At 33.2% G+C, this 22316-nt stretch overlaps 1 protein-coding gene across 1 annotated transcript; it reads left to right on the top strand.

Annotated features, from left to right (window-relative positions):
• Positions 1-8485: 8485 nt before the first annotated feature.
• On the top strand, positions 8486-9881 carry LOC114181689 (opioid growth factor receptor-like). The gene is given in 2 exon segments (XM_028068212.1): positions 8486-9032; positions 9034-9881. Coding segments are annotated over 2 exon segments (732 nt in total). The 5' UTR covers positions 8486-8877; the 3' UTR covers positions 9611-9881.
• The last annotated feature ends 12435 nt before the right edge of the window (positions 9882-22316 follow it).

The following is a 22316-nucleotide window of genomic DNA, read 5'->3' on the forward strand; positions in this document are numbered from 1 at the left end:
GATGAACCACACCAAGAACAACCACCAACATGGCCAACCAGACCTAGAAGAAGACCTCCATCTGGAACTGAAGGACATAAATGATTTTCTACTAAGTTAAATATTGTATTTTAATTATTAATCAACGTTAAAATATATTAATGTAATGTTTATTTCTATTCTATTAATATATTTTTACTGATTATTCTTCCAAATCTTAAAAAATAATCAAAATTCATTTATTAGGAAAAAAAAATTGAAAAAGTGAAGTCGTCCTCTGTGTGAAGTCGTCCTCGACTTCACTTTTTCGTTTCAAAGAAACCGGTCTACTGCATAACGATATGACCTTTTTAAAAAAAAATTAAGAAATCGCTCAGGGCGATGACGACATTGCCTCTGATGTTGTTACCCACCCTAACGACTTGAACTACTTTGGCAAAAAAAAAAAATTGACGAACCCCTTTTTGCAAATTTGAGTTCCAAGGGACCCTAAACTACAAAAAAGCCCTCGATTTGCTAATAGTCATTTTGATGAATCAGTTTTTCCAACGTTAGGGGGAGAAAGAAAGAAACTAGAAAAGGATATTGGTTGGAATAAATTATCATTATCTCATCTTGATCCTCGTACAAAAGAGTGTGATAGAAGTTCAACGGATAATTCATTTACAAAAATTGGCCAACCAATTACCAGATGCTTTTACTGACACAAAAAGGGTAACTAAGTCGCATATACCCACTGCTAATGCTCCAATCAGAATTGATATTCCTTTTGGACAATCTAATATAGCAAATGAATCTTAAACACGCCTGAAGCGTGGTAGGCCTGTCGGTTCCAAAGATAAAAATCCTCAGATGAGAAAAAGGGAAAAAAAAGGCAAGATGGCCTAATCAAGGGGGTAAAAGTCCCAAAAGATTCTTTTGGTATAATTAATGATTCGGTTCCAGAAGAACCTCAGGTACCTGAAATTGTTGAAAATGATGAGATCTCAATAAATTATGTCATGAATCATAAAATATGGAACCGAAATAAAGTCAATATTGACGAGGTTTTTGCATATAATGTAGCAAAGGATGTTATAAGTGACAATGAGGATCAAGAACCAATGACAATTGAAGATTGTCGGCAAAGAAATGATTGACCAAAATGGAAAGGTGCAATCCAAGTAGAATTAGATTCGCTTACTATATGAAAAGTTTTTGGACCTGTAGTTCGCACACTTGAGAGTATAAAACCTATTGGGTACATATGGGTTTTTGTACAAAAACGAAATGAGAATGGTGAAATTGTTAGATAAAAAGCACAGTTAGTTGCTCAAGGTTTTTCACAAAGACCTGGTATTGATTTTAAGGAGACATATTCTCCAGTGTTGGGTGCAACAACATTTAGATATTTAATTAGCCTTGTTGCACAAGAAGGTCCGAATTTACACCTCATGGATGTTGTTATAGCCTATTTGTATGGCTCTTTGGAGAATGATATTTATATGAAACTCCCTGAAGAATTTAATTTTCCCAACAAAGTAAATTCTAAAGAGGATTATTCAATAAAATTGAATAAGTCCCTTTATGGATTGAAACAATCAGGACGTACGTGGTATAACCGTCTTAGTGAGTACTTGTTAAAGGAAAAGTATAAAAATGACCCTATTTGTCCTTGTATTTATATGAAAAGATCCGAGAATGAATTTGCCATAATTGTTGTTTATGTAGATGACATAAACATAGTTGAAACTCCTAATGAGCTCACAAAGGCAATTGATTATTTAAAGAAAGAATTTGAGATGAAGGATCTTGGAAGGACAAAGTTTTGTTTGGGATTACAAATTGAGTATTTAAATAAAGGTGTTTTTGTACATCAAGAAGCTTATATAACGAAAGTGTTTAATCTAGATGCACAAATCACATTCATTATGCACTCCAATGGTGGTGAGGTCACTAGATGTTGATAAATACCCTTTTAGACCTCAAGAAAAAGATGAAGAACTACTTGGTCCTGAAGTACCATATCTTAGTGCTATAGGAGCACTAATGTATCTTGCTAATTATACTTGACCTGATATAACATTTGTTGTAAATTTGTTAGCAAGATATAGTTCTTCACCTACAAGAAGACATTGGAATGGAGTAAAACAAATACTCCGTTACCTTAAGGGCACTATGAATATGGGCTTATTTTACCCAAATGATTCAAAATTAGATCTAATGGGTTATGCAGATGCAGGTTATTTATCAGATCCTTATAATGATCGATCACAAACAGGATATTTGTTCACATGTGGTGGCACAATGATTTCATGGCGATTTGTGAAACAAACAAAAACAACAACATCGTCAAATCATGCAGAAATTTTAGCATTACATGAGGCAAGTCGTGAATGCGTTTGGTTAAGGTTTATAATTCAACATGTGCGACAAACTTATGGTTTATCCTTGGGAAAAATGAAACCAACAATGATATATGAAGACAATAGTGCATGCCTTGCTCAATTGAAAGAAGGATATATTAAAGGAGACAGAACAAAACATATTCTTCTGAAATTCTTTTTCACTCATGATTTTCAAAGAAATGGTGATGTAGAGATCCAAAAGATTCGCTCATGTGAAAATCTAGCAGATTTATTTACAAAGTCTTTGCCAAGGAGAACTTTTGAGCAATTGGTTCACAAGATTGGACTCCATCATCTTGATGATGTAAGTTTACATGAGGGGGAGAAATAGAAGATGTAAAGAACAATATTATATAGAATGATGTACTCTTTTTCCTTCACTAGGTTTTTATCCCAAAGGGTTTTTCCTAGTAAGGTTTTAACGAGGCACATTCTTTTATCAATGGACACCCAAGGGGGAATGTTATGAATTAATGGTCGTCCATTGATTTGATACAATTACTCATATGATTCATTACTCTTTATGTAATATTTTGTATTCACTATTTGAGTTTATATCCTTTATGGGCTACCATGTTGTATCTATAAATAGGACTTGTCCTATCAGTTATAAGACACACATACAAAGAAGTTGCTCCCTACTCTTTCATTCTCTATTCTTCCTCTCCTTCTTCTCTCTCTTATTACCTTTATTTTATAACAATAATGACTTTAAATTATTATATAATACACTGCAAGAAAATTTCTCATTAAAACTAATTTTATTGATCAAAAGTTTAGTCACTATGGTGACCAATTTAGATACCATTTAAAAAATAAAAAATTATTGGTTACTAAAATAGTCACTATTATGAATAAAAAATTATAATTGGTGGCTAAATTGGTCATGAATTAATTAGAGACTAATTTAGAAACTAATTTCTTTGATAGCAAAAACCTTGGTAACTAATGTTTAGTGACCAATTTCCTTTGGTAGTTAAAATTTTGGTAACTAAATTTTATAAACCAATTTAGAGACCAATTTTCATTTTTTATTTATAATAATAACTATTTTAGTAACCAATAATTTTTTATTTTGTAAATTAATATCTAAATTGATATCTAAAAAATATCATGTACGAAACCAAGAAGTAAAAACTATTCATTATTTTTTTATTTCTCTCTATTCAAATAATACCTTTTTTTTGACATATTTTATATTTTGAAATATTATTCGCTCCAACAACATAGTTTGGATGATGATTGACAGAAAAATATGATTTATTATGGATCATTTGAATATATATGTCCACTGATATCTTTCTCTTAAGACAAATGTTACTAATTTCACAATCAAAGTGAATGGAATCTAGGACCTATTTTCAAATCAAACTTATTTCATTTGTCAATGAAAACATAATAATATTCACCTTCAAGGAGGAAACATTATATAGTTTTGAAGGGAATCCTTTAAGATCCCTTTCCATTGACATTCTTCCAAGGATTATATTAATACAAGAGTGTTGTCTTGTCTCTTCCTTAATCTCTAGTCACGAGAAGATGTATCATTAACATATCTCAACTCATGACAATGTAGAGGTTGCTAACATTTTTTTATCAATAAAGAAAAATATAATTTTCCAAAACAAAAATAAGTACAAGATATATATAGAAAAAAATAACAAATGTAATAACTTACTTTTGTAAGTATAGAAGAGAGAGTTTAAGAAAACTACAAAAATAGATTATATTACTTTTATAAGTTTAACATTTATTTTTACAGGTATGATATAGAATAACTTCATTCTTCATTTCTCTAAAATACTTTATCTCTTTAAATTTGGAACATTTCTTACAACTATAGAGGTTTAGTGATTGATTTTTCGTCCTTTGTTTACTTAAAGCACACCAGTTACAAGATAGAGAAATTTAGGATAATCAAAGTCAATCAACTATTGTTTTACGTAAGTTTTTCCTTTTCCACATATATTGAGTTATTTATTTTAGTTTTCTTATGCATGTGGACGAGTTGTCTCTTGCATGTGGGATTTGAGTAGAAAATATGAATCTTTGCCTCTCTTTTGTTATCAGTATATTGAATTTTTACTAGTTTAAGTTTACCATGATGTGCTTAATTTTTTAATTGGATTTCCTACAATTAAGTTAGAACTTCACTAAATCTTTCCTTTCTTTAGTGTAATTTCTTAAGAAATGTGATAGTACAATGTAAGAGAAATTATTTTAATTTAGTTAACATGAACTAAAATATCAAAACCCTAAATTTTACTACAAGAATGTAAGCTTTTTGTGTCGGCCAGAAAAGAATCTGTTTATCAGGAACAATCTGTTTACCCTGACGTGGAAGAAGATGTAGCTGTAGAGCAAGGTGACCAAAATAGCCCTCAAGGTCCGAACATGAAAGAAGTGAATGTTTTACATGTTTGTCTAGAGGAATCTGGTTACCCTATGGTGGAAGAAGAGGAAGTTGTAGAACAAGGTGACCACAATAGCCCTCAAGGATCAAACCTAAAAGATGTTAGTGTTATGCATGTTTCCCAAGAGGACTTTGGTTTCCCTACGGTAGAAGAAGTGCAGAAATCAGGAGGCAATATTTGTAAAGGCAGTGACTACGATCTCACAAACACTGAATCAGAGATGCCAAGAATACTGATGGAAAGATCAACTTAACTGCAGAACGTTCTGCAGATGATGTTCCTTCTAGTTTGAATAAATCTTCAGTTGGCACACAAGATCAATTTCACCAAGGTATAGTGCAGTTTTGATTTTCAAATTTATTTGTTATGTCTTTAAGTAGGATTGGTTTCATAATCTTCTATAGCTGGCTTTCTGAATCATCTGTCTGCAAATGCAGATACGTGTGAAGAGGAGTTGAAATCACCACAAAATACAGGTTCCATTGCAAATCCAGGGGAATGCTCTAGATTTTCTCCCTATAACCTAGAAGCCTCCTTAGTTGAGAGCTTTCAGTCTGAAACATATTCTGACTCGAGTCCACTTAGAGATATAGGAACTTGTAACAAGAAAGAAAGCATGCAAAGTTACAAGATGGAGAAAGTTGAATACAATCAGAAAGCTTTGCACACAACAGCCAATGTGAATCTTTTAGGCAAAGCTATAGAGGAAGGTAATATGCACATAAATGAAGGAGAAGTTATTGGGTTGTTTTACAACTCTGATGTTCATGATGATGCTATTGTAAATGGAAGATCTGAAGTTGATACCAGGTGCTTTGACATTTCTATACGTACCAGCTCCAATCTTCGACTTTTGAAGATTTGGATGGGACACCAGTTCAGTTCCTATCAAATGATGCATTAAGTGAAGTGAAGACAGATTTTAGTGTTCATGAAATGGTTGTTTCAGGTACAGTGAATTGTTTTATTTTAAAGTTTATTCATAATGATGGTTCATCAAAATTCTCCCTTGATTTTAAAGTAATGAATTTTTAATCTCTCTAACCGTGATGTTCTAGGCATTGTGTTTGAAAATGTTGATATGTCTGAAGCGAAGTTTGTATCTTCAAGAAAAATAAGTTTAAGCCCAGCTTCAGATACAATGACTGGTTTTTCTCCCAAGCAGCTAAATAATTCAGAGACTAAAGTGTTGCAGTCCGAAACAGCAAGTGTTGATGTTGGAATTGGTGATGTGGAGGAGAACATGCAGATGGATCTCAACAAGGAGCTAGTTGATGAAATTGGAGAGTATTTATTGGAGGGAGAAATTGACAAGTCAGGTCTGATTGGTGATTCTGAGGAAGTTGATAATGGAATTTGTGATATGGAAGAGAACATTCAAATTATTGTCAATGAAATGCAAGTTGAAGAAAGTGAACAAGTTATACCTGCAACACCTAGTGCAATGGTCTTGAACAATGTGGAAGTTGGAGAACAGTTGTTGGAGGGAGAAGTTGAAAAGTCAGGTCTGAATGAAACATATTTTGATCGAAGTGCACTTGGAGATGTTGTGGACACTTTCAAGATGGAAGAAAGCATGCCAATTGGTCAGATGGAGGAAGAATTCAGTGAGGAGGTTCTGCATATGACAAATGATTCGGTGCAGGAAGAAGTTACTAGGTTGATTTATAACTCTGATGATCATGAATATGTTGGTGTGACTGGTCCAGAAGACGGCAAAAATCAGCATAATATGAAGAGGACATGGAAAGCATTGAAAAATATTTGCTCAATGATTTCCACAGTTTTGAAGATGCAAGTGGTCAAAATTCAGATGAGAATGCTCCAACTATGCCTCACGATGGTGAAATGAAGTTATGCACTTTTAACCATCAACAAATGTCTGCATCAGGTATGAGTTTTGGTTAAAGCAATGCAATATCTGTTCAAGAGTTTACCTGTACAAACAAAGTAACTGTTTATATAAACCTTTATTTGTAGGCACTTTCACTGGAGATGAAATGGGAACACCACCAAAGTGTAATATCCCTAAGCTCCGTGAATCATTTATGAAGAAAGAGTTGAAGATTATATCGAGTTTGCCTGTGAAACGTGCAAGGGATATTCTTGGAGCTAGTGACATGAAAGAGAACACTAAAATTTCCAAGGAGCAAGTTGGCACGATCATATCAAGGAGTGCATTTCCTAATAAGAGGAAACCTCTACAATATCTTCAACAGAATTGAACTTCATATCCCTTGCAATATTGATTTCTATAGCAGTTAAGTGATAGTGTTTCAATAATTTGATGGTTACATATTTTTCTCGATGACCAACATGTTTTAAAGTATATATGATGAGAAAAGACAATGCTACTTTATGGTAATTGTTGTGTCAAGTGTGTGTTTTCATGCTTGAATTAAATAGCTTTGTTTTTTTAGAAACATTATGTTTCATGTAGCCCTTTATCTAACATGGCATTGAAATTGTTACATGGAACTAGTTGAAACGTGTCATATTGAGATGTATATGATATTTAACTTGTAACACAGATTGGGATTTTTCTCTAGGAAAAATCTCTCATACTCATTAGACAATTTTAAAGACTGTTTAAGTTTGTGTGACATTTCATTGGATTTTTGGCTTGCTTTTCATCATTTGGTTTGTTTTTTAAGTTGATTTAGGCTATGGTTCATGTGCAGTTTTTTACTTCTCTTTTTAGATATTGTTATACTTTGGTTTTAGGAGATAATAACACATAACTTTATCGATTTTTATACTAATTTATTATTATTTTTTCGACATTAGTAATATTATTTTTAATGTTTTTCTATACATTTTAGTGTGTAAAAGCATTAAAAAACGAAAATATTGTTATTAATATGCAAAATTTTAAAAGCATAAGCATAATAGTAACTTTAAATAAATACATATTGTTTACCTAAATTTTCATTTTTTAATAATTTTTAATATTTGTTTTTAATTTACAAAATTTTATTATATAAAAATTCATATTTTGCAACCATAATTTAACACTATAAAAATAAAAAATTTATTTTGGTCGATTTATGAAAAAAACTAAAAAGTATCCATATATTAAAATTAATTTAATATTTTTACATAAATAATACAAATATATAGAAGGTTCTAAAATATTACAATTTTCAATTAATATAAATAATTTTTATTAATTTGATATTAATAAAATTATTAAGTTAAATTAATAAATGAAACATATTTTCATCTATATATTATTCCATATGTTATATAAATAACTTAATAAATTTGATTTAAACTTTCTTTCCAGGATACCATTCTTTTAATTAAGTAATTATTTAAATTTTTCTTCATTTCTATTTTATTGATTTTTTATGTAAATCATTAATAATAATAATAATTTGTGTTAAACATGTAATGAAAAACATTTAATCTATCTATATTAAACAAAACTTTTAATATTAATATTAATATTAATTCTTTACACAGTTTTTCGAAAAATAAATTATAAAAAAAACATACTTTTCTTCATTTTATGATTTGTTTAAAAAAAGAAAAAATCAACCAAATTCTGATCTCATTAGCAAACAATGAACCCTAGAAGTTGGCTCCCTGGCTATTGAATTCAGACCGTACATGTTGGAGCGTCTTATTTGGTAAATAAAAGTCCCAATATATTATTACCTATGTAATTTTTTTGCAACAGTGCCATCGGAGAAACCAATTCACATACATTTGAATTTCATTGTCCAACTCCAACCACATAAAACTAGACCAGCTCACAAAATGCTACGTGAATTGTTATCTTGGTTTGGCTTCTCTACACTTTTACCATTCTCTAGCTTTAGATATCTATTCATTATACACAGCCAATCCAAAATCACACATGGCAATTTCTCATTGGATAAAATAGATATTGAATCATATTTTATGAGATGCTTCATCTGTTGGTAGGGTTTCCAAAACAAACCGTTACAAATCCATAAGTGATATGAAAAGCAGCATGTGGACAAAATGGATGCAGCAAACCAATAGAAATTGAGTAATAGATCTCCCAAAGATAACAACACCCATTCACTTACAAACCTTTTTCACCGCTTCATTGATTCTACACCATAGCAATGGCCGCTTCCACCATGGCTCTCTCTTCTCCATCACTGGCTGCTCAAGCCATACAGCTGTCCCCTTCCACCCCAGAGAGATTCGGTGGAAGGATTTCAATGAGGAAGACGACCTCCAAGTCGGTTTCTTCTAGAAGCCCATGGTACGACTCAGACCATAAAGTACTTGGGTCCATTCTCCGACGAGGCCCCTTCATACCTAATAAGAGAATTCCCAGGTGACTATGGGTGGGACACCGCCGAACTTTCTACTGACCCAAAGACATTTGCAAAAAATCGTGAATTGGAAGTGAACCACTCTCGATGGGCGATGTTGGGGGCATTGGGAGAAGAACCTGGAGACGAACCTGGAGAAGAACCTGGAGAAGAACCTGAAGAAGAACCTGGAGTAAAACCTGGAGAAGAACCTGGAGAAGAACCTGGAGTAAAACCTGGAGAAGAACCTGGAGACGAACCGGGAGAAGAACCTGGAGAAGAACCTGAAGAAGAACCTGGAGTAAAACCTGGAGAAGAACCTGGAGATGAACCTGGAGAAGAATCTGGAGAAGAACCTGGAGTAAAACCTGGAGAAGAACCTGGAGACGAACCTGGAGAAGAACCTGGAGAAGAACCTGAAGAAGAAGCTGGAGTAAAACCTGGAGAAGAACCTAGAGACGAACTTGGAGAAGAACCTAGAGAAGAACCTAGAGACGAACCTGGAGAAGAACCTGGAGAAGACACTTTAAGTCCATGATGTTCCTTAGGGGGTGAGTGTTAGTGACTATATAATGGACTCTAAGTCCATGATGTTCCTTACCCTAAGTTAAAGACACTTTAAACTTGTATTTGACTCTTTTTATTCTTATTTCTTATACTCTTGTAATAAGAGCGTTGTGAGGTTTGAGTTAAATTATTGCTTTGAAGAGTGTGGGTGTACTTAGGACCAAAAGGTTGAGAGTGTTTTCTGTGTGTTGTTAAAATTTGCACATATTGATTATTCTCTGGTGGTTGTGGTTTTTCTTTGATTTTGGGGTTTCCACGTTATATTCTTGTGTTCTTCAGTTTTATCTTATTTATCTGTTAATAAGATGATTCTTGGGAGTAAAAATGATAATGTTCTTAATTGATTATGTGTTTTTCCCAATAGTGGTATTAAAAACTATGATTTAGTAGGATTTTTTCTTAGTATGCTCTATGGTTGCAGCTTATTCTGATCTTCCAAATAAGAAAAAGAATAATTCCTTTTTGTTGGAGAATCATCTTTATTTGCTTAAGTTACAACGAGAAATTTGATGGAAGGATCATTGTTAGCAAGATGGTCATAGATCTGCGGAGGTGTTTCGCTTTTCGCATAGTGGAAGTTCGATGTCTAGTGGTGGAGTTTCACGTGGTGCTTTGTTAGCGGCGGCATGTCGTGGTGCCATGCTGGTGCTACGTTAGCAGATGTTATGTCAATGGGTAATGCTCTCCAACGAGGGAGTCAAATGACACGGTGGCTACGAAGTGCAGACCTTTGATATGTGGCTTTTCGTAATGTTCAGTGGTTTTGCATCGTGGGTTGTGGCATGGTTCTGAAGAAGGGCGTATGGTGTTTATGCGCGAACATTGGCTAATATTTATGCAAGGTGTGTGATGATTATAATGGGCATTGGTTAGCATTGATATAGCATGCATGTAAATTCTTGGGATGACTTAATTTGAAGTGGAAATTCTTAGGATGACTTGATTCCAAGTGGAAATTCTTGGGATGGTTTGATTCCAAGTGGAAATTCTTCGAATGGTTCAGATCTAGGAGGAAATTCTTGGATAGTTTGATTTTAAGTGGAAATTCTGGGATGGTTTGATCCCAAGTGGAAATTCTTGGGATAGTTTGATTCCAAGTGGAAATTATCAAGACAATTCGATTCCAAGTGATACTTTACATGTTGGAGTATGATGGCTGGTATAGGCAATGAATATGTGTTTATTTTAATTTGGGTGAAGAATGTTGGGCTAATGAAAATAACATGTCTTGAAAAGTCCCATATCGCGTAGGATAACCTAGGGGGTGGGGGTTAGTGACTTTATATGGATAACCTAGGGGGTGGGGGTTAGTGACTTTATATTGGGCTCTAAGTCCATGGTGTTCTTTGCCCCGAGTCAAAGACACTTTAAGCATGTATTTGACTTTTTTTATTCTTATTTCTTATACTCTTGTAATAAGAGCGTTGTGAGGTTTAAGTTAAATTATTGCTTTGGAGAGTGTGGGTGTACTTAGGGCCAAAGGGTTGAAAGTGTTTTCTGTGTGTTGTACAAATTTACACATAGTGATTATTCTCTGGTGGTTGTGGTTTTTCTCTGATATTGGGGTTTTCCCGTTATATTCTCGTGTTCTCTATTTTTATCTTATTTCTTTGTTAATAGCGTAATTCTTGGGAGTAAAGATGGTAATGTTCTTAATTGATTATACATTTTTCCCAACAGATTAAATTGTGCAATTACTAACACCTTATCGCAATCACAGTGAGAGAGAAACACAAAGTTTTAGAACCAAGAAATTAGAGAATGCAGTAAACAACAATAACAGTAATGCGTTGAAGATGAACCTGTGATAGGGGCAGAAGTATCAAGGGACAGGGGGGAGCCACGGCTCCCCCAACCGTTTTTGTTTTCATTTTTTTTTTCTATATATATAAAAAATAATATTTAAAAATTATTACTCTATTTATATTAATTAATTTATATTTTATTTTATTTTCTATATATTTAAAAAAATATATATTTATATATTACTACTTTATTTATATATTATTACTTTATTTATATATTATTATTTTATTTATATATTATTACCTTAATTTAGTTTAAAAAATCTGTTTTAAAATTTAAAAATCAGGTTTTGTTCTCTATTATAATTTTTTATACTTTTCTATTTGGTTTCTCTCTTCCGTGCCTCCATCTCTTTCTCCCCTTTTATTTTCATCTCAATTTTCACCATCAATTCCTTATTATTTTCAAAATCAAATTGCACTACGGCAAAATTGAAGAGTTAAGGAATATTTTGAACCGAACAATTTCTTCTTTTGAGTAAGTTCATCTTTTCCTTTTTATTTTTGAAGCAATATGTTTTCCTCTTGTATGTGGCTTTTCTACGCTCTAGGCATATATCTATCTGTTAGAGATCATAAAATCATGCTTTAATTGTTGATCAAACTCTTCTTTGTATAGATAGAGCTATTTTAAGCTTTGAAGTTGTGTAAGGGAAGAACAAGATTAGGAATCCCCTCTAAGGTAAGGGAAGCTAATCATTTAGAAGTTATTAGTTTTCTTAAAATATTGAGTCTTGCTTTTAAGATTTAATTTGGGGTATTCATAATTTTATCTTTTTGTAAATAGGTGAGAGGTGAAAAATTTATATTAGAAAAATTATGATAAAGAGTAAAAGAATTGATTCTTTTTTCAAGAGCCATCTAAAATTGAGAAACTTCATGAAAATCCAAATTATTGAAGATTTTAAGTCATTGAAAGAGCGTAAAGGAGCACTCTGAATAAAGGTAACTTTTGTTGTTTTTTTTTTTATATTATTGTTGATGATAAACTTTGTTACTCTTTCATATATATTATTGTTATATTGTTTAGATTCTATTGTCATGAATGCTTATTTTGAATAAAAAAGATGATGTAAAAAAATTATTTTTTTTTAATTAAAAAAATTATTTTTTTTTAATTAAAAAAATTATTTTTTTTAATTAAAAAAATTATTTTTTTTTAATTAAAAAAATTATTTTTTTTAATTAAAAAAATTATTTTTTTTTAATTAAAAAAATTATTTTTTTTTAATTAAAAAAAATATTATTTTTTAATTAAAAAAAATTATATATAACAAATATAATTTGACACCTCTACAATTTTTGTTCTAGTTCCGTCACTGCCTGTGATGCAACAACAACACCTAAATCAATGTTGAGTGATCATTTTTGATGAACAATGAAGCACAATACAAAATGCTCTAAGAACCCTTCAACAATTGTTTTCTCAAATCTTTTGCTTTTGAAAACGTTACACACAAATTGATGGAGTGATATATTTTTACAGCAAAACAGTTTTCTGGTGTATTTAATTGATTAGGTTATGTATCTAATCAATTAGATGATTGAGTATTAAAGATTTAGAAACTTCGTTGCGCTAGCTGTAAAACAAATAATCAGTTAATATAATTAACTTATTCTCTAACTTTATCGATACAAAAATATGTTTGGTAAAATATTTCAAAAAAACATTTATATATATTTTAGTTGTTTGTTTATTTAATTTTTATTTTTGTTTTTATATTTTACTATATTATTATTATTTTAAAAAAATTAATAATTGTTAAAATTGTTGGAAAAGATATATTAGGAACTTTGTTATAGACTATAACTTATTTCGGCTAAAACTTCAAGTTTCTAATTTATTTACTTTATCTTTATTGTTATCTCTTATATTTTAAGATAGACTACTCATTTGGTTTCTACTTTTATCGAAAATTTTAAGTTAGCCAAACATTTATTTTATTTTTTTTAATTGGGTGACAAATTTTTGTTTTTGTTTTGATTGAGTTCTAATTTTTTAAAAATTAATTCAATTATGTCATTTTTTTAACAAACTTATATCAATATCACGTGTCAATTCGTAGATTTTTTTAATTTTTAATTTTATTTTTCTAGTATTTTTAATGTTTTTAATTTTTTAATTTTTTTTTAATTTTTTTGTTATCCATGTGTCAACTCATGTGTATGACATGTGGCACTTTAGTTGGGTGTGTATCCAAAATTAGGAGCTGAAAAAAAATAATTATATTAATTTTTAGTTGGGTGGTATTGTAATGTTGCAACTTTGTATTAATTTTTGATTGAAAAATAAATTTTAACAACAATTGTATTAATTTATAATTGGATGAAATGTGATGACTACACATGTAAAAATATATTTTTTTAACTTTTAGTTGATTTAGGTTTAATTTAAACTAAATTAATTTACTTAAGAAAGTGAAGAGGAACAAAAGATTTAAAGAAAATGTAAATTTATTTTGTATAACGATTTTATGATTCTAGATTCTATTATGTTATGATTATACGTAGAATCTAACTCGTAAATATAATGTAAAATCGTAGTATCTTATGATTTTACAATTTAAATATCAATTTTGACCAGCTTGATTTTCTTTGTTTTTAGTTTTTTGGTGGTGTTATTTTTCACTGATTGTTTGTTTTTTATTTTTTTTCCTTTTTTTTTTGTTTTTAGTCCACCGATTGATATTCTAGAAATTCGTATTGTACATATTGATAATTATTGTTTTTCTTTTTTCTTGTTTTTAGTTTTTAGTTTTTAGTTTTGTGCTTATTTTTCATTGAATGTTTGTTTTTCTTTTATCTTGTTTTTTTCATTTTTAATCCACCGATTGGTGGTAAAAATCTGTATTGCATGGTCTGGTTTGGTTTTGCATGGTTTGGTGTATGTTTAAGAGAATGATGAATCGTCCACACTCCCACAACTCCTCTGATAGATAACAGAATCGGCGGAAAATCCTATGTTGAATTTGATAGTAGTTTTATATTTTTGTTATTCATAATGGAGAAACGTTGGAAGGGTATAATCAGACCGCTCGTAAACCCACTGACTCGAATCTCGTAAACCCATTGACTCGAATGTCTCATGTGGTGTTTAGAGTCTTCCTATCCCTTCGCATTATCCTTAACCATCCCGGTAATTTTATCAAATTTATTTAAATTTATTTTTTTATTTAATTTTTTGTTTTTTGGTTTTGCTGTATTTTTACATTTTTTTATAGTGTTGCCTGGAATGTTGGTGATATTCCATGAAAGTATTGAAGGCGTGTATTTAGTTCACACATGATCTTTTCAGCGGGGTATTGATAGACAAAATTGTTTGTGTCAAATTTCATCTCGCTTCGAATAAGAATTTTTTAAAGAATAAATACATTATATTATATCATATCTAAATAATCATTAAAGATTTTTTTTTGTTTTTTTTACATATGTAGTGAGTGCATTTAGGTCTTTGTAGCTGATAATGAGTGGGAACATCAAGAGGAGGAGGCTGGAATAAGTAGGGAGTAGAAAGAGGAGACAAGAGGAGGTTGAAATAACCGAAATGAGTATGGAGCAACAAGAGGAGAGGCCTAAATGGAGGCCATAGAGCAACGACAAAGATTAGGATCAAAACCTGTTACACACTTACGTACATTTGTAAATTCCCACACACAACACATAGATACAACACTCATGGGTTGAATGCTTAATGAACAATATTATATTGTTTTTCAATAACAAATAAACATGTATTCTCACACATGCATTAATAGGTACTATTCATATTAAAATTCATGAAATATTTATTCACACACTCACGAAATCACTATAAAATTTTAATGTTTGTTTCATACATAATTATTTTAGTAACTAATTTTTATATTTATAATAATTTTTTCATGTATAAATGACGATTTCAATTAGACTAATTCAAAGACAATAAGAAATAAAAACGGTACATGCCTTACAAATCTCATCTCAACTCAAAGTCCCTTTTGTAAAGTAGCCTTAACCTAGATTAAATTCAACATACCCATCACCATTAACATTGAGCACAAAATTATAATTTAAAATTGAATCAATTGTACGCAAAATTATAACATTGTACACAATTCTAAGCACTTTTCGAGTGAACGTGCAACATCACTAGATGAATGGTTAGAAACACCGCAAGCCATTAGAATACTAACAACATCAATAGAAAGAGAGTTAGAAACACCTCAACCCATTACAATATTAATGGTGTTTTACAAGCTATTGTAGTATTAACGATGATTTTGCATTTTGTTTTGTAAATAATATGAATATATAAATGTATAAACATGAAGACAAAGATAAACACAAAGAGATAAAGATAATGGAAGCAAAAAAAATAGTGTCAATGTTATTAGGAGACAATAACTACCTTTATTATATGGATGAATGTTTTTCGGTAAAGAAGGAGAAGAAGAATTAGAGTTTTTTTCTTTTTTACTTTGTGAGTGCAAAGTAACTAATGCTTTACCAATAAAGCAATTATTAATTTTTAGTGAAAGTAGAAATTAATCCAGTTTTAACTTTTAAATTTTAAATAATAAAATAGGGGATATCAAGAGAATCGAAATTAAATCATATAGGAAAAATAAATTTTGCGTGTGTATCAATTAGTAGCTGAAAAAAAATTATATTAATTTTTAGTTGGGTGGTGTTGTGATGCTGTAACTTTATATTAAATTTTAACACCAATTCTATTAATTTATAATTAGATGAGATGCGATGAATACACGTAAAAATAAATTTTTTTAAATTTTAGTTGGTTTAGTTTAATTTAGGTATAATTAGTTGGAACATACCCACTTTCGTGAGAATGTATCTGAATGATATCTGTTTTTAACTTTGTGTCTACTTAGTACCCAAATTCATTAATTTGCATGAATGTAGTCCCTTTTCTTTGACGTCGTTAAATAGGATAATGTTTGACTTGGTGGACCTGGAAAGTGAGTAAAATACTTGTGATGCGGCACGTTAGTGTGTGACGTGGAACAATGCAATGATAGGAAAAAAATAAGTGAGCAAGGTTTGAGGTTCTGGCCATTTCTCTATAATAGATGGTGAAGATACTTCACTGATTCTAGGGATTTATTGTGTTCTGGACAAAATCGATGGTTCTGTTGACATCAAATTGGCTTCTATTTTGGATAGTAGGTGTGCAAACCACTTTTTCTGTCTATTCATTGACATTTGTTGTCCATTATGTCTAATTATGTTGAGTTTGTGGTCCCCCATCACTTTGATGCTTTTGTCGAGTTTCATGCTTTTGTCGGTGTGATAGTGGTATGAAATGTAATATGTGGTATGTTGTTTGGGCATTTTGATATCTTGCAGGGTAATATAGATATACATGTGTTTGTTGGTATGGACGACTCACATTTCGAAGTCGTGTTTCACCATGGTGGGAGGTTTGAGAGGAATGGGTCACTGCAATATGTTGGAGACTTTAGTATTTTGGCATGTGACCTAGACAAATGGAGCTACTTCGAGGTTTTGGGTATTTAGAAGGAAATGGGTTATTCCAATGTGAAGGAGATGTGGTATACAGTGGGTGGAGGATCTATTTTGGAAGGAAGGTTAGAGTTGTTGTCCGATGACCAAAGGGCATGTGATATAGTGAACATTGTCACACTTAATGGTTAGGTGCACTTGTATGTGGTACACATAGTGGACAAAGCTGATGTAGTTAATATGTTAGAATATTATCCTAATGTGGAACAGACAGAGGTTGGTGATACTAATGATGGTTTTCAGGCTGAAGCTGAAGATTATTTAGCCTTGGAGAGGGAGAATGAGGGTGTGGTTCAAGTTGATGTCCATGGTTTCAGTGAGGGTGATGTTGAGGGTGATACAAAGGTTGAAAATGTAGGTCAAAGTGAAGATTAGGTTCATGGGGGTGGACAAGGTGAAAATGAAGAAGATGGAGGTCAGGGTGAAGCTCAGGTTCATGCAGGTCAAGATGAATTTCATGTGGGTGGAGAGGGTCAAAATAAAGATAATAAAGATGAGGATAATGTGATTGAGGGTAGGGAAGAAAAAAAGAGTGTGCATTGTAACATTTCGGTCGGATATTACGAGTTTTTAATAAAATAAAATAGAGATAATAAATAAACGTCATTTATTGAAATATCGTTTTCCAAAACGCAGGAAAATTAAAATTTTATTTCGTCACAAAGTAGATCAAATACATAACTTGTAACTCAAATATAAAAACCCAAGTTCAATAATTCAAATGATTACAAAATCCTTAATTTCATAAAACAATAAAACTCTAAACTTAGTTTCCCAAGCTAGTCCACACTCCGACTCTACGCCTTACCAGATCCACCTGCAACATCATCTGCTCTCGTGTACTGCGTACACGATCATCGCCAAACACAAGCAGATAGGGTGAGCTAACAGTTAAACAAACATATATACAAAACACACACACACATACACACACACATACACACACACACACACATACACACACACACACACACACACACACACACACATATATATATATATATATATATATATATATATATATATATATATATATATATATATATATATATATATATATATATATATATATATATATATATATATAAACACCAAAGGAATTCCATCTTTTGATTCTATACCACATGGCCACCACCATGTTACCCATGATCTACGTCTTCTGATGATTACCTCAAGATGTCTTGTGCAAGACCCGAGAAAATTAAATAGTTAATTAAATAATTATTTAATAAATGCGGGTAATAGAAGCCTTTGAGGCATTTAATGCAGAGTGCTATGACGTGGAAAAGTACTAGCTCAAATGGTTGAGAGTACTTAGATGTGTGAGAGGACTTGGGTTCATGTCTTATGTATGCCAATTGTGTGTTATTTTAATCTGTGCATTATGTTATTGATATATTTGAATGTGAGATGTGATAATAAAATCCTAAAATTATAGGAATTATCACAATTGTGAATTGGTTGTGCATTTGAATTGCTAATTGATGGGTTGTGGGTTCAAACCTTGCTAAAAACATATTTACTCTCTTTTTGCCAAATTTTTCCTTGGCATGAACATGAAAGGGTTTAGGAACCCTAGCAGCCAAGAGTGGCAACCTAGAGGGATGAAAACATTCAGTTAATGGGTAATGAATAATAACCTTTAAGCCCCATTTTTAATTTAATTTTCGTGTGGAGTGGTAAAGGGTAATTAAGAGTGAATTAAATCTGGAGAAAGGGAGAGACCTGGAATTGTGGGGTGAACATTGGGCAGCGAGGTTTTGGCATTTGGCACGTACTACAGAGAGGATTTGGAGTGGAAAACCAGTCTTGGGGGTGCAAACAAGAGAGTTTTGGGGTTGGAGACACATCAAACTCGTGTTTTAGCAAGGATTCGAGGTAAGGGGAGTTGTTTTTAATTGTTTTTATATGTTATGACTCATGCTTAAGGTACCTCTATTGTATGAATCGAATTGCCTAAAACTCCTTGATGAATTGTGTTGTTTTTCGCAAAATTCTAGGTTTTCGCAAAATTGTGTATGTGTGTTTTGCACGTCAGTTTTTACCCAAATTCTAGGTTTCATTATGAATTGCCTAACGGCGCGACAGAACCGCCAGGCGATGCACACTGTTTTGTCACTGTTTGATTGCAGAATTGTATATTTCGTGATGTATTGATCTCTCTATGATTTTTATAATTGTGAGGTTGCGAAGATACCATGATTTCATTACTGCTTGGATGATTTTAAATTACCCATGGGGAGGAAGAGAAGATGAATTGTAATTCAACCTCAGGAATAAATTGAATATTAGGTTTTTGGGGTATATAATGATGTACGGGGAAAACCTGATGGTGCAGAAAGAGTAATAGGATTGGGAGTCGAATTGATAAATTGCGAGGGGCTATTTGATTCTAGTAAAGTAGGAGTTGAGATCAAATTCGGGATAATTCAGTTCCTTTCGTGTGTGCAGAAATGCGAGTTTCTGACCAGGTTTGGTGAGCCGCCTGGCGGCTCCTTGCTGGCCGCCAGGCGATGACGGGCAGTAGGTGTTGTGTTATGCGTTTGAGTGATTAGCAAAGAAGGAAGGAAACTATGGAGGTGAATGTTAGGATGGAATTTAGTGTGGAAGGGAGGAAGGATATGACATGATCATGTATGGAATATGAGACTAGTGAAGCGGAAGTAGGGATAGGTTATACATCTATGAGTAGTGGTAAGATAAGGTATTTAAAGCAAAGGGTGAAAGTTGTTGTCAATTACAGGTCCAAGAGTTAGGAGGCATAATTTCCATTAGGTTGGTATCTGAGGATGTGCAATGGGCGAGCCTTAGTGAGTAAGAAACTAATCTTAAATGGTACCCTATAATGTATGAGGGATCGACTAAAAGAGGGGGCATTATTGCCAATGTAGGATGAGTAAATTGCCAAATTTTCAGAAACTGGAATGGAGTTTATTGGGTGTGATTAAGCCACTAGCCAGAGTAGAAGAACTTGGTAAGTCAGGAGTCTAGAACAAATGAATAAATTAAGGTGAGCTAAGAGCAATGGACTGATTTTGGTATGGTTGAAGTGATTAGCATGATATCCTGAGGATATGGGATATAGTGACACTTGTGGTAGTATTTTGTATTAAGAAATTACCAAACTTGTGTGCCAAAAACCAGTAAACAACGCTACTAATATAGCGCCTGGCGGCACGGGAGGGAGCGTCAAGCGATGGACCCAGCGTTAGAGAGAACTGCACCGCGTGGCGCCTGGTGGCAGGGTGTGCTCCGCCAGGCGGTGTCCGTGAAATAGGGGGTCTGGGAGTGGATGACGTCTGGCGATAGAGGTGTTCCGCCTGGCAGCGCTTAGGCTGCGCCAAGCGATGAAGCTATTGTCCAGGGCTTGTCTTTGTGATGTTTCAATGCAACGATACATTACTTGGATCAGAAGATGTTGTGCCATGAGCGGGTAGGTTCATGGATGGTGGTTAACATGTGATGATATTAGTAACATCCCGTCAAGATATTACGAATTTATAATAAAATAAAAGAAATAAATTAAAATATACTGCATTTCATAATACCTCATTTTCCCAAAATGTGGGAAAATTTAAATTTTATTAAATAATTAAACAACGTTCAAATCCATAAATCACCAAACCAAATGTTATAATAACACCCATAAGGGTTTACAGCTGATCTCAAAACCAAAGAAAAATAAAGCATAAGATTTCCCGAGCTATCCCCTCTCCGCAGCTAAGCTTCACCAGAACCACCTGCATCAACATCATTTGCTCCCGTGTACTGTGTACACGATCATCACCAATCACAAGCAGATAAAGTGAGCTTAACAGATAAAGCATATACTAATTTACAATTATATACATACACAACACATCACTATAGATAGCACAAACATCCCAAAAGACTTTCATCTGTTGAGTTCATACCACCTGGTCACAACCAGGTTATTCGTGTTCTACATCTTCTAGTGATTACTTCAAGGTGACTTGCTGCCATACCTATCGGCCACAACCGATAGAGCACGTACGGGAAACCATTGCTACGGATCATACACCGTAACGCTAGGTGGAGTTCCCAAATACGAGTATAACTCGTAACGTCCCAAGACTATCAAACTCATCAGTCAACGACCGAGGAGGGCAAGCTATCTGGACCCATCCGTACTGGTCACAACCAGCACACTCACACTGGCAACACTCGCCAACCCAAGCCATAACTCAAGGGTTTCTTGTGTTCATCCGCCATCCTGAGCCATAACTCAAGAGATGTTATTCCGAGCCACAACTCAAGGAATACCATGTGCTTAACCCCTATCTCGAGCCACAACTCAAGGGATACGTTCCGAGCCACAACTGGAGGAACACCAGCAATCCCACCTTTAAAGCATCACTAAAAGCCTTGTAGACCACACCTATGAAATCAACAATTCCAAGTTGCAGTAGCAAAATCGCCTAGCGGGGGACACGTGCCGCCAGGCGCTGCCAGCTCCCAGACCGCCTAGCGGTTGACGCATACCACCAGGCGCTCAACGCCTCTAAGTTGAACTACGCTTCAGGTCCCGCCTGGCGGGTATACTCTCACCGCCAGGCGCAAATGTTCCAGAGCCCACTGTCTAGTCAGTTTTCGCCTGGCAAACCACTCCTCGCCGCTAGGCGCCCTGCACTTCAGATGTCCCTATTTTTATCGCTATTGCCTGGCGGTCTCGACTTTGCCACCAGGCGCTATACCAGAATTCCATCTATAATGGTTTATAACTCGCGCGATAGGTTCCAGGCTATAGTCATTATTCCTGTTCTGACATAGAGTTGTGCATCATACCATCCGTAATCTATACTTCAGACCTTACTATTGAAATCCTTATTAGCACCACTCACTCGATATAATTCCACTTACTTGGCCACCTACATCTCTCTAAATCCACTAGAGTAACCATCATACTCAACCTTTGACTAACACATAACCTAATCCCAGCATGCTACAGTTCTCAAATCTCTTATGTCATTAAATTATGGAACCCAAGTATCTTTTCTCCCTCGGTTCCCACTATTTTTCTTACTTTTCTCCTTAACTACATACAATATGAGCAGATACTATCAGTAGCCCAATGTTCATGAAATCAACACCTCACTCAAATAATATTATACGTATATGAATCCATACCACTACTGTAGCATTTTGTACTTCAGTTCTAATATCTGCATAACTAATCCTACCAACATTAACAATCCAATCCACTTTCCTTAAAACTACTAATGCATCCCTAAATCATCATACAGGTTTCACTCACTTACCTAGCACTACCCTCGTAGTCACTACTACTCTCCACATCACACACTTATGGTTTCCATCCAATTCGCACTC

This window comes from Vigna unguiculata, chromosome 4 (genome assembly GCF_004118075.2).
Source record: "Vigna unguiculata cultivar IT97K-499-35 chromosome 4, ASM411807v1, whole genome shotgun sequence".
Classification (NCBI taxonomy): domain Eukaryota; kingdom Viridiplantae; phylum Streptophyta; class Magnoliopsida; order Fabales; family Fabaceae; genus Vigna; species Vigna unguiculata.